This window comes from Nannospalax galili, unplaced genomic scaffold, assembly GCF_000622305.1.
Source record: "Nannospalax galili isolate Female #2095 unplaced genomic scaffold, S.galili_v1.0 scaffold558, whole genome shotgun sequence".
In the NCBI taxonomy this organism is placed as follows: domain Eukaryota; kingdom Metazoa; phylum Chordata; class Mammalia; order Rodentia; family Spalacidae; genus Nannospalax; species Nannospalax galili.
The window spans coordinates 115,751-128,680 of NW_008340850.1; the positions used below are offsets into that span (position 1 = coordinate 115,751).

The 12,930-nt window shown below is 47.7% G+C and overlaps 1 protein-coding gene across 4 annotated transcripts in view; it reads right to left on the reverse strand.

Annotated features, from left to right (window-relative positions):
* Window positions 1-9,197: 9,197 nt before the first annotated feature.
* LOC103736346 (zinc finger protein 809) overlaps window positions 9,198-12,930 on the reverse strand; it is a 26,499-nt gene continuing 22,766 nt past the window's right edge. For 3 of the 4 annotated variants that reach the window (XM_029564818.1, XM_008835821.3, XM_029564819.1), the window contains exons 4-5: window positions 12,144-12,241; window positions 9,198-10,959 (exon numbers count right to left, since the gene is read on the reverse strand). In XM_029564818.1, coding sequence (XP_029420678.1) covers window positions 10,240-10,959; window positions 12,144-12,241 — 818 coding nt within the window. In that variant the 3' untranslated portion in view covers window positions 9,198-10,239. The remainder of the gene's footprint in view (window positions 10,960-12,143; window positions 12,242-12,930) is intronic. The other variant, XM_029564820.1, reaches the window with a different exon arrangement.

A 12,930-nucleotide genomic window follows, 5' to 3' on the forward strand; every position in this document is an offset into this window, starting at 1 on the left:
ACTCCGGAGCATCAGGGTTCCCCGTACGGGCCACCATTTGTCGCGTGCCGGGACTCTGGAGCATCAGGGTCCCCGTACAGGCCACCATTTGTCGCGAGCCGCGACTCTGTCCAGCAGAGCCAAGGAAAAACGACACAGACACCAAGGTGAGGTTCAAGCTTCTGTTTCTCTTCCTTCCTTTATTCTCTCTTATTCTCTCTCATATTCTCTTATTTCACCCACTATGATGCTGTCTCTCATAGTTCTCCTATATCTCTCACTTCATTCTTCCTCATCTCACCCCTCAGCTGTTGATATAGCGTTTCCAACAGCCCTCCCCCAGGCCAGGACCAATCAGGGCACACACATGTGCAGCGGGCAGGCAGAGTGGCAGCTCATTGGCCACGTAGCAAGATCATCAGGCAGGCAGCACCTGTTCGGGCTCACCATGCTTGGAGTAAACAAGCGGGATTCACGAGCCTTGGCAGTCAGCCAAGAGTAGAAGTAAACAGCACGAGGTTTGGCAGCCAGCCAGGGCGCCATCTTTGGCTGGCTCGGCCGTGCTCGCTTCCCACACATAGCCCTGTCAGGGCCTGGACACCAGGGGGCAGGGCACAGGTCCCTTCCCTGGTTACCTGTTGGAGAGAAAGTTTTCCTTGCTGTCCCCAGGAGCATTGGTTACTACCAACTTGGGAGTAGTTACCTATTATAGCTATGCCTCTATAGAAGGGTGACTAGGCACTCAAACAGAGCCAGCACTCCACAGTTAGGTTTGGCTTGGAGGCATTGAGCACCTTGAGAGTGGTGGTAACCAGTGGCCAAAAAGGGTGGCCTGGGGGTGGAGCTGCTGGTGCCCCTGCAGGTACTGCTTTCCCCCCAAAGACTGTTGTATTTTCCCTTGGAGGTGGGGGCTTAGGGCTGGAGTTGGGTTTTAGAGAAACTAAGACCGGATTGGGGCCAATGCCTTGGGGTATCAGAGAAGTGGGGGTTTCTATTTTAGGATGATAGTGAAGAACCCCCCGGGCTAACGTTATAAGTTCTCAATCCCCAGGTTTTCCCCACCTCCCAAGTGGTGTCTCTTTTTCCTGCATCAGTAACACCACCTTAACAGGGTTGCAGACTGTTTTCATAGAACATGTTTCAACCCTCTGGCTGCGGTAAATGATATCAGGTGTGTTATTATGGATCACCTCAATGAGATCATCTTTAATGGGGGCTATCCAATAGATGTCCCTGTGCTCACACAATCCCAGGATTTACAAAAATAATCACTGGCTACCCCACATAGTTTTCTCCAGTCTCTTCCCCTGCTCCCAGGACAGACATAAATATAAGCATGACGCAGGCCCCAGTGGTCCTGTTCAGGAAGTAAGCGGTGGAGGTTGAAGCCTAACTCCAGGTACCAGGTGTTTAGTGGGACTCTCTTGGACGTCTGGACCAGGATGTCTCCTGTAGAAGTGTCCAGGAGCTGTCAGGTGAGACTGTAGTGTTGGTGAGGGTTAGCAATTGTACATACGTCCATTCCAAGCAGCAGAGTAAACATCAAGAGGGGCACAGCCTTAGCTTGAGGGGGTTGTCTGCGTCCTTGTGGACCTTCCATGTTGTAGGATCTGGCGTAGAGGTCAGTGGAGGGTGAAGATCGTCTGGGTCTGGGTGTGGATTTGCTAGTCGGATGTGGGTGTGATGAATCCAGGTGGCGACTCCATCTACCTTTACTGAAGTTGGGGTTGTCAGGAGGACCATGTACAGTCCTTTCGAGCGAGGTTCCAGGGTCTCCTGGTGGTGTCTGCAGACATAGACCCAATCGCCAGGCTGGTAGTTGTGCGGAGTAGGAGGGGAGCAGTCTCACAGATAGCTTTCAGGCGGGGCCACACATCCTTGTGGGCGTGTGCTACAGCCTCAAGAGAATCAAGGAATTGACAGTTATCAAACTCAGCAAGCAATTGAGCTTTTAAATTGGGGAGGATGGGGGTCTTCCAAAAATGGTTTCATATGGAGTTAAGCCCAACAGACAGGGTGTTTCGTACCCTATATAGAGCATAAGGGAAGGAGAGCCATCCCACCAGTCTCCATGGTTAATTTAGTAAGGGTCTCTTTTAGTGTTCTAATTATCCTCTCTACCTGTCCAGAATTCTGGGGCCAGTACGCACAATGTAATTTCCATTTTGCCCCCAATACTTTCACTAACTCTTGTGTTACCTGCAAGGCAAATGCTGGTCCGTTGTCTGAGCTCAGAAGAGCCAGCATACCATACCTTGTAAGAATGTCTTCCAGTAGCCTCTTGGTGATCATTTGTGCAGTTTCATGCTTGGTAGGGTACGCTTCAGTCCATCCTGAAAAAGTATCTACCAGAACTAAAAGATATTTATAACCATATTTTCTCCATTTTATCTCTGTAAAGTTCATTTCCCAGTCTGCTCTTGGCTTGGAGCCTCTCAGCTGGGTCCCCTGTTCTTTGGGAAGGTTCTCAGCATTCGTCAGCCTACAGCTAAGACATTTGGAGGCGACTGAATTGACACGTGATCGGAGGTTCAGAAGCTTGAGGTGAGCATTTCTTAGGTCTTTTGTTTTCCGAGTGCCCAGGTGGGTGGTCCGATGGATGTGATTGAGATCTTTGGCTAGGTTACTGGGCAGGATGATCCTACAGTCCCCTGTATGCCATCAGGCATCAATCTTTTGGGTCATGGGAAGTTTGTATATTAGCCTCAGGCCTTCCTGAGAGTAATCAGGTTGGTCCGGTAGCATGGGTAACCTGGGTCTGGCAGATGGATAGCCAGGACTAAGGTTGCTTTCAGGGCCATCTCCTTGGCAATCTGGTCTGCCTTCTGGTTTCCTTGAGCTATAGGTGTATCTGTCTTCTGGTGCCCAGGGCAATGGATGATAGCCAGTTTCTTAGGTAGCCATAGGGCAGCCAGCAAGTTTAGGATCTCTTGTTTATTTTTAATAGTCTTTCCCTCAGCTGTGAGCAGCCCCTCTCCTGGTAGACAGCCCCATGTACATGGGCTGTGGCAAAGGCATACCAGCTATCCATATACATGTTCAATTTTCTGTCCTTGTCTAATTTAAGAGCCTCAGTCAAGGCTATCAGCTCAGCCTTCTGGGCTGAAGTCCCCACAGGTAAAGCTGCCGCCCAGACAGTTTCGATCTGTTACTTCTGCTGCCCCCACATACCTCTGTCTGTTTTGCATGAAACTGCTGCCATCGGTGAACCAAGTGGCTTCTGCATTAGGAAGCGACTGGTCGGTCAGGTCTTTTCTGAGCCCGTGAACTTGGCTCAGGATCCCGGTGCAATCATGCAAGGGTGTGTCCAGGTCTGAATCGGGCAGCAGGGTAGCTGGATTGAGGGCTGTGCTTGGGAGAAAACGGATCCTTGGGGGATTAAGGAGAAAGCTTTGATAGTCCAGGCACTGCTTGACCAGCGGTTGGGTGGCTGCTTGAGAACTCCCTCGATGGCGTGAGGGGTTGTGACACATAATTCTTGCCCTAAGGTTAACTTGTCTGCATCTTTGACTAGAAGAGCTGTGGCTGCTATAATATGCAAACACGGCAACTGATGTTGCCGCCGCCTGCTCCCGAGCCCCTTGGGGGTGGGGGTAAGAAGGCGCAGAGTCAACAGCACAGACTCCAGGAGTCAGGCAAGTGGCAAAACAGACTCGGTTATTGCAGATATTGGACATGTCTATAAATGCCCTCCCGGTGTCCCATTGGTCCCTCCGCTGCTCTGTGCTGTGCTCTTTCTCAGTGGTCTCTCTCACCACATGTTCTTGCATCAGCTGTTTCTCCCTGGTCAGGAAGATTTCAGGTATGCTTAAGGGGAAGTAACTGTTGCACATGCGCCATAGCATGTTTACCAGGCCTGTCAGCACTTCCTCCTACATATCCACCCTTTCTCTTTCTGTGAAGCACCAGTGGGAGCCAAGATTCTTCGCCTTGGCATTGTTGGCCCCACCTCAGGGGGTCCCCAGTATTATGGACCATGCCTGTCTTAGGTTGGCTTGGTTAGCAAGCTCTTACCCATTATTGACTACCAGACCTCAAAGGGTGACGTCCCTGGGTATGAGCCCACCAGGATGATTGGGGAAGGCAATTATACAGAGGTCTCACAGATTTCCATGAGCCAGGCCTGCAGGACCTCATGGGGAGGATCACAGCCTGTGTGTTGAAGTGCCAAGAGGACCTGGAGTGTGGCTCTGTTGACGTGTTTTTGCCACCAGGCATGCTGAAAGAGACACTTGACAAGGATGAGTAGGACCAAAGGAATTAGGCTAGCTATGATGGCCAGGAGAATGGGGACAAATGAGGCAGGCAGGACGACACCTGAGGAGGCAGGCGCTTCCTAGAAAGGAAAAGAATGGGCATCCAGAGTTCAAGGTCCCACGTTCTTGGGGGTGACCCACAGTGTGAGGATGGTAGCCTCATTCTAGAAAGCATCTAGGTCATTGGTTTTAAGACCTCAGGTGACAAGGAGGGATTTTAATGTCCTGATTTAGGGTTCCCTACAGCTGGGGGGCAGATTACCCATGTTAATTCTAAGACAAAGAGAATGTGTCAGACCCAGATGTCTTGTGCTTAGTGGGGGAGTTCTGTCATTCATTAGGCCACGGCCATATGCCCACACAATGTCTTTGGTCTGGGAGTGGCTGTCAGGGGCTGCTCCTGGGTTCTGCCCCCTAGGGGGTCGGCCTTTATGTGGAGGCACCAGGCGAACCAAAACCAATAGAATGTACCGTCCTAACACTAAGACAAATGAACAGAGAGAGAGAGAGAGAGAGAGAGAGAGAGAGACCCTTGTGCTTACCTCTTGAGAGGGCAAAGAACACAAAACACAAAGGGGCCAACTTACCGAAAGTACACTGAATGGGGGCACCGAACCATGCCATGAAGAAAAAGGGGACTCAGTGGGACTTCTCCAGTGCAAGAAAGCCCCATGCTGGGCACCAGATGTCGCCGCTGCCTGCTCCCAAGCCCCTTGGGGGTGGGCGTAAGAAGGTGGAGTCAACGGCACAGACTGTGGGAGTCAGGCAAGTGGCAAAACAGAATTGTTTATTGTGGATATTGGGCGTACCTATATACCCCCTCCTGGTGTCCCATTGGTCCCTCGGTTGCTCCGTGCTGTGTTCTTTCTCAGTGGTCTCTCTCGTCATGTGTTCTTGTATCAGCTTTTTCTCCCCGGTCAGGTATATTTCAGGTTGGCTTAAGAGGAAATAACTGTTGTGCATGCACCATAGCCTGTTTACCAGGCCTGTCAGCACTTCCTCCTACAAACTGGGTCCAGTTTTTTTGATAGACATGCCACCAGCTTATTCCAGGGCCCCAGAGTCTGAGTTAGGACTCCTTTGGCCACCCCTTCATTTCATCTATGAAAAGGTGAAAAGGCTTAGTAACATACAGGAGTCCTAGGGCTGGGGTGGCCAGAAGGGCCTGTTTGATCTTACTGAAGGCCTTTTCCTGGACCTTCGTCCAAACGAAGGGCTTGCTTTCCTATGTGACTTCATAGAGGGGCCTTGCCAATTCAGCAAATCCTGGGATCCATAAGCAGCAGAATCCTGCTGACCCCAGGAATTCTCTCACTGCCCTCTGGAAGTGAGGGGTGGGTATCTTTAGCACTGTCTCTTTCCTGGCATCTGTAAGCCATCTTTGGTCCTTCCTTTAATATTTATCCCAGATAGGTGACCTCTCTCTGGCATATTTGGGCTTTCTTGGCAGATGCCCGATATCCCAATCTGCCTAGGGTTTCCAGGAGATCTCTGGTTCCCTGCTGACACTGCGAGGTGTTATCAGCAGTTATTAAGATGTCATCCACATATTATAATAGGGTAAGCTGGGGGTGTTCCAGCTGGTACTCACCCAGGACTTCATGGAGAGCCTCATCAAACAGGGTGGGCGAATTTTTGAATACCTGCGGCAGTTGGGTCCAAGTCAGCTGCCCGTTGAAGCCAATCTCCTGGTTTTGCCAATCGAAAGGAAAGATGGGCTGGCTCTCTTTGGCCAGAGGCAGGCTAAAGAATGCATCTTTCAAGTCTAACTCCGTGTACCAGTCTCTGGAAGGTGACAAGGAACTCAGGAGAGTGTAAGGATTAGGTACCGTTGGATGAACATCCATTACCCACTAGTTTACTTCTCTCAAGTCGTGGAGTGGCCCATAGTTGAATTTTGCTTTTTGACTGGCAGGAGGGGGGTATTCCAAGCCAATCGACAAGGCACCAAGCTGCCTTGATCCCTCAGGCATCGGATATGAGGATACCCAGCCTGGCCTCCTGGAACATAGGGTACTGTTTAACTCTGGCCAGTAGGATTCCAGGCTTAAGCTCTGTCCAGATGGGGGGCTGGTGGGCAGCCAGCCCCATGCCCCCTGTCTCGGCCCAGGCTGTGGGGAACTCCTTTAACCAGGTGGAAACCTCCTCCTCTGGTGTAGAGGCCGGTTTTTGATGTAACCTAAACTCACCTTCTAGTTGTAGGGTGGGTAGCTGGATTGGGTGGCCTTCTTGGTCAGTCATTTGGGTCCCACTAGGGGTGAAATGAATGTGGGCTCCAATTTTTGTGAGCAAGTCTGTGCCCAGGAGTGGGTAGGGGCACTCTGGCATGACAAGGAGTGGGTCACCTGGCCCTTGCTCAGGTCCACTTTTCTTCAGGTAGTCCATGGTCCATGAGTATTGGTTCATGCCAGTAGCCCCCTGTACCCAGGACTTTTTATGTGATAGTTTCCTTGGGGCTCAGTTAATACCGAGTGTTGGACACCCGTGTCTACATGGAAGCTCATGGGCATCCCCTCCACTTTGAGGGTTACCCTAGGTTTGGGGAGGGGATCTGAACCGTGACCTCCCAGTTGCTCATTTCCGAGCTCGAGGATTTGCACTCCTTCTTGGGCCCTGCCTCACCTAGCAGGTTTCTCTCAGCAATCTTTCATCCAGTGGCCCATCTTTTTGCAATAGACACATTGGTTCCTCTGTAACCTTGGTTGCCCTTCCCGGGGTTTCCTACCTGAGTCCACAGAGAGGCAGCGTAGTTGGTGTTCCCACTCATCAGGCGACTTTGCAGTCATAGCCAGAAGGATCTTAGCGAAGTCTCAGGTCTGCTTGGTGCTAGCAGTGGCTGCGGCTTGAGCCTGTTTGTCTTCTGGGCTTTCTCTGTGGTTATAGACCGTCTCTGCCACTGCCAAAAGAACTGGCAGCGTCTTATCTGCCAATCTACCTAGTTTTTGTAACTTACGCCTAATGTCCGGTGCTGACTGCTTAACAAAGGCCAATATGACTACATTCTTGTTTTCTGGTGCCTCTGAATTCACGGGTGTATAAGTGCGGAACACCTCAAGGATCCTCTCTAAAAAAGGCTACCAGGGGTTCTGTGTATTCTTGCTGCACATCACTAATCTTAGCCAAATTAGTTGGGCGCCTTGCAGCGGCCTGGAGACCGCCCCCCCATTAGAGTCTGGCGGTAGATCCAGAGCCTCTCCTTACCTTCTACCACATTAAAGTCCCATTTTGGTAGGGTTAGTGGGAAGGCTTCATTGATCAGTGCCTGGTTGGTGGTGGGATTCCTATCCACCCTGGGGATCAGCTTCCGGGCCTGTTTGGATCTGGTCCCTCTCCTCGGTGGTAAATAGAATCTGTAATAGTTGCTGGATTTTGTCCCAAATGGGCTTATGGGTGAAAAGAACAGATTCTAACAGATCAATAAGGCCCTGTGGTTTCTCAGATAATTTGGCCATTTGCAATTTCCAATTGCAGAGGTCACTGGTGACAAATGGCCAATATTGCTTCTGTTGGTCTCCTGCCTCATTAAGGGGTACCACTGCCCTTAAGGGAAGGACGGTGGAGTCTGCCACTGCTCGTGGCTGTCCTCTCTGGACCCTCCTCCGAGTTTGAGGGGGGTCTCATCCCTAGGGGCTTGGACTGCCTCAGCCTCTCCTGGGGGCTCTAAATGCCCTGGTTGTGCCAGCAGTATGGGCAGATATGGGGGAGGCTCACACAGAAGTTCTTCCTCTGTTCTGCCCTGGAGGACAGGATAAAGTGGGGCGGACAGTTTAGTTTCACTTTTCTGCCACTCGTCATCATGCAGGGCGAGGATGGTTGTCTTTGAACCCTGCAGTGGCAAAAATGGTTTGAGCCATTCGGGGGGCTCTTCAACCAGGGCCTGCCAGGTCACAATATAAGAAACCTGGTCAGGGTGTCCTGGCTGCCTGAAAATATTTTTAACCTTGAAAATAGTGGGGATGTCAAACGTTCCCCCTTCCAGCCATCCAGTGTCAAAGGTTGGCCATCCATTCCTGCAAAGGACAAAGAGTCTGCCCTTTTTGACCTCCATCCCTTGTTCTCTAACCTTTTCGAAGTCATAAAAATGATCCTGGAAAACACTTAAAGGTGTTGACTTTGTCCCATGTCTATAACTAGGTAAGTCACAAATATCACGCACAACACATAGACACACTGACAAAACAATACTTCCTGGCGCCTTAAACAAGAACTGAAAGTGGGATGTCGGCCTCTTGCCACTCCGTGGGCACGACCCGCTTTTCCCTTCCAAAGTTACAATTGGGATCCAATCCCTATCAGGTGGGTCCAGGACGTCTCCTGAGTCCCATGGCCTGGGGTCTTCCAGCGCGTCCGCCTAGACCACCAACAGGCTAACATGTAATGGGGGCACAAAACCAATAGCACACAACATACACAAACAAGAGGACAGAGACACTCACTGGCCAGACCAGGCTCAATGCTCCAGGGGTCCTGTGGGGTCTTGGGGAACCCGGACGACCCCCCAAATGTTACACCCAGATCTCGCAACCCCCAATGACCACCAAGGAGTCCAGAGAGTATGCAAAAGAGCCTTCATTCGAGCTTAAGCTCGGGCCCTCAGATTTCACCCACGCAACAAGAACTGAAAGTGGGATGTCGGCCTCCTGCCACTCCGTGGGCACGACCCGCTTTCCCCTTCCAAAGTTACAAGTGGGATCCAATCCCTATCAGGTGGGTCCAGGACGTCTCCCGAGTCCCATGGCCTGGGGTCTTCCAGTGCATCCGCCTAGACCGCCAACAGGCTAACGTGTAATGGGGGCCCAAAACCAATAGCGCACAACATACACAAACAAGAGGACAGAGACACTCACTGGCCAGACCAAGCTCAATGCTCCAGGGGTCCTGTGGGGTCTTGGGGATCCCGGACGAGCCCCCAAATGTTACACCCAGATCTCGCAACCCCCAATGACCACCAAGGAGTCCAGAGAGTATGCAAAAGCAAAGAGCCTTTATTCGAGCTTAAGCTCGAGCCCTCAGATTTGACCCACGCAGTGGAACTTTACTGAGAGCCCCAATATAGGGTGGGGTAGGCTTTTAAAGGGAAGTTTCACAGAAGCCTGTGCGCACCAAGCATCCTTTCATATTGGTAGAGGCTGTCTTTAGGGCACTGGAATACACTGTTATCTGTGGGGCAGAAGTTTGTTTTTACCTTACAAGGCTGCTATATGCCTGGGCTTGCTTGTTCTATAGCTTTCCGGGATGGGGGTGGTAACTGAAGATTACAACATGTCTGACAAGCCCAGGCTTCTCTGAAACAGCTAGTCAAAATGGAGTTAGTGCTGTCTTAAGCCAAGCAGATTACAGAAGTAGAAAGAAGTGGTTAGATGAGTCAGGGTCCCACAAATGGCCTCTTCCTGAATCTGTGGCTTATGTCTCCAGAGTCAAGAGACAAGCACGTCCAAGTGACCCTCCTGTCTCCATCACCTACAATACTGCGATGACAGGTGTTTACAGGGATGTTGGCTTGTTAAATAAGTGCTGGGACCAAACTCTAAGTCTTCAGAATTGTGGAGCAAGAGCTCTTAATCACTGAGCTATCTCTCCATCTCCACCTTTGAGGCTTCTCATGCCAGTTAAATTTCAATGTTTATTAAAAGTTTTTGACATCCTTTACTTCCCACATGGTTTCACACTGATGTGGGTTTGGATGTCATATAAGGAGCACTGCCAATATAAAGTTTTGGTTTTTTCATATGCTGTCTTGCTCTGTTGTTCAGAGTAGCCTTGAATAGCAACCTTTACATTTATAAAGCTTCTCACCTGAGTGAGTTCTCTCATGTAACATGAGGTCTTGAGGTCTTACACTGGAAAGATGTCCTGTATTCTTTACATTCATAAGCCTTCTCACTTATAAATTCTCAGATGTGTGACTTGCAACAGAAATCTTCTTGCATTCAGGGCTCATCATCTGTATGATTTCTCTGATGTACATTGAAGTCTGACTTGTGGGAGAAGGTTTTCCCATTCCTCACATTTTCATACCTCCATGGCTTTTCTGATGAGCAGTAAGTTGACACTTCCAGTGGAAAGATTTATTGCATACTCCACATTCATAAGGATTCTCAGATGAATGAGTTATCTGATGTGCAGTGAGTTGTGACTTGTGGGAGAAAGCTTTTATGCACTTGTTACATTCATAAGGCTTCTCACCTGTATGAGTTCTCTCATGTATAGAGAGCTTTGACTTTCGAGAGAAAACTTTCCCACATTCTTGGCATTTGTAAGGCTTTTCACCTGTATGAGTTTTTTTATGTCGATTAAGGTCTGACTTATAGAAGAAAGCTTTCCTGCATTCCATGCATTCGAAAGTCTTCTCACCTGAGTGAGTTCTTTCATGTGCATTGAGATGTGACTTGTGGAAGAAAGCTTTCCCACATTCCTTACATTCATAGGCTCTCTCTCCTATGTGAGTTTTCTGATGTGCAATGAGGTCGGACTTCCAGTAGTACCTTTTACTACACTGGTTACATTTATGGGGCTTCTCTACATTGTGAGTTCTTCTGTAATGTTTAATGAGGGCTGCCTTATTATAGAAAGCTTTCCCACATTCATTACATTCATAGAGGTCATCTGTGTGAGATGTCTGAGTCTCGCTCTTCTGTGACTTCTGGGAAAATGTTTTCACACGTGCTTTACCAAGAAAGGAGTCTTTCTGTTTGTAGGTTTTCTGTGGTGTCTGCAGTCTTGCCTTGAAACGAAAGAATTTGTTAGGTTCCTTACACCTCTGGCACTTTTTCCTAGCATGAATATTTTTTAAAGACAGGGTCTCACTATGTAGCCTCTACTGGCCTGGGACTCTCTATGTAAATCAGGCTGGCCTTGAACTTAAGAGTGATTGCCATATTGGTCTACATAGTGAGCTACAGGTCTGCCTCTGCCTCATGAGTGCTGGCATAAAAGGTATGGGTTACAGCATCCAGCTGATTACTTAATGAAAGATTTCTAACAATCACTATAATATATCTCAGTACTCACTTCACCATTTACAGAGTGTAGTCTCCTTACAAAACATTATCTCACATGCATTATATTCAGTACTCTGCTTCCTTACATGAGTCATGTTAGGGCAGTAAGTAGTAACTAATGACAGGATTCCAAACAGTCACTCAATTACTAACAGTCTCTTTAATATGAAACTTCTTCATGTGTCATAATATTGCTTTTTGGGGCTGGAGAGATGGCTCAGTGGTTAAGAACACTGGTTGTTCTTGTAGAAGACCCAGGTTCAAATCCCAGCACCCACATGGCAGCTAACAACTAACTGTCTGTAACTCTAGTCCCAGGGGATTCTACAGCCTCTTCTGATCTCCACTGGCATTGCATGACACGCTGCACTTACCTACATGCAGGAAATACATACATACACATAAAATAAAAATTTTTAAATAATATTGCCTTTCTTTTAAAGTATATCCCCTTTGGGGGCTGGAGAGATGGCTCAGTGGATAAGAGCACTGTTGCTCTTGCAGAGGATCCAGGCTTGGTTGCCAGTACTCAAATGGCAGCTAACAACCATTCTTTACTCCAGTTCCAGGGGATCTGATGCCCTCTTCTGGCTTCTATGTGTATTGTCAGACGTGTACACTTACATACATGCAGATAAATCACTCATACACATAAAATAAAAATAAATTTTAAAAAATTTAAAAGGATATCCCCTTTTGAAAATATTGATTATAACAGTGTAAACTTTAGTTATTGTTATGCAGACTAAGAAGCTGGGGAGTCTGGAGAAGTTTCTTAGTTACATTAAATTATGAGGTTCTTCTCCAGCCTGCATTTATCAGGTTCACCATGGAAAAGCAGAACATCTTGCATTGGTGAAGTGGTAGAGGAAACGTGGTTTGAGCTCAGGTTAAGTGTTTTACTTACTTCAATCACCTCTTCATTTGGTGTATTTTTGTTAGTTATTCGAAGTTGCCTCAAACGTGTCTTGGAATTTTCTTTGCTGATGTCAATCAGGGCACTTACTTCAAAAACATTTAGAATATTTAAAATGTCAAAATTTAATAGTCATACAAATATACTTCATGTAACTTTTAAAATAAGACTGACTTATGTTAAGTGCATACATTTTATTCCTTATTGAATATAACAAACTACACTAATAGATACTGCAGTTCTCACTCATATCTCCATTGTTCTGTTGTATTCTCCTACTACAGACATAGTTTCTGTGCAGTAACTTTTACCTGTCAGGGTCCCCATTAATCCATTTCTCTATCTTTCATATGTGCAATAGGAAGAGTTTCTTGTATTAGCTGCTTGTATGATACAGTCATTGCCAAATGTTCTCTCTTGAGCAGTAATATAGGCTATGGAAAGGATTACTATATATGTGTGCCTAAATATGTTTACTTCATAGCAATAAACAGGTATAGACTATGCTGTGGGTTTTCTTATGTAAATTATCTTATCCCCAAGTGGGAAGACTACTTCCCCCAAATACTTCTTTATTAAACACATCTTAATGTTTTACACATTTCTTGTACCTCCTGGTACTATGTTTTATAAGTAATAAACATTTCTATTAAAGATGAAATAGCTGAGAAAGTGTACTATGCATATTCACAGACTGATAATACATTTTCCTGTACAGCTAAGAAGGACATATGCATATTTTAAATGACTCTTTTTCTGTATGGATCTAATTTTTTTT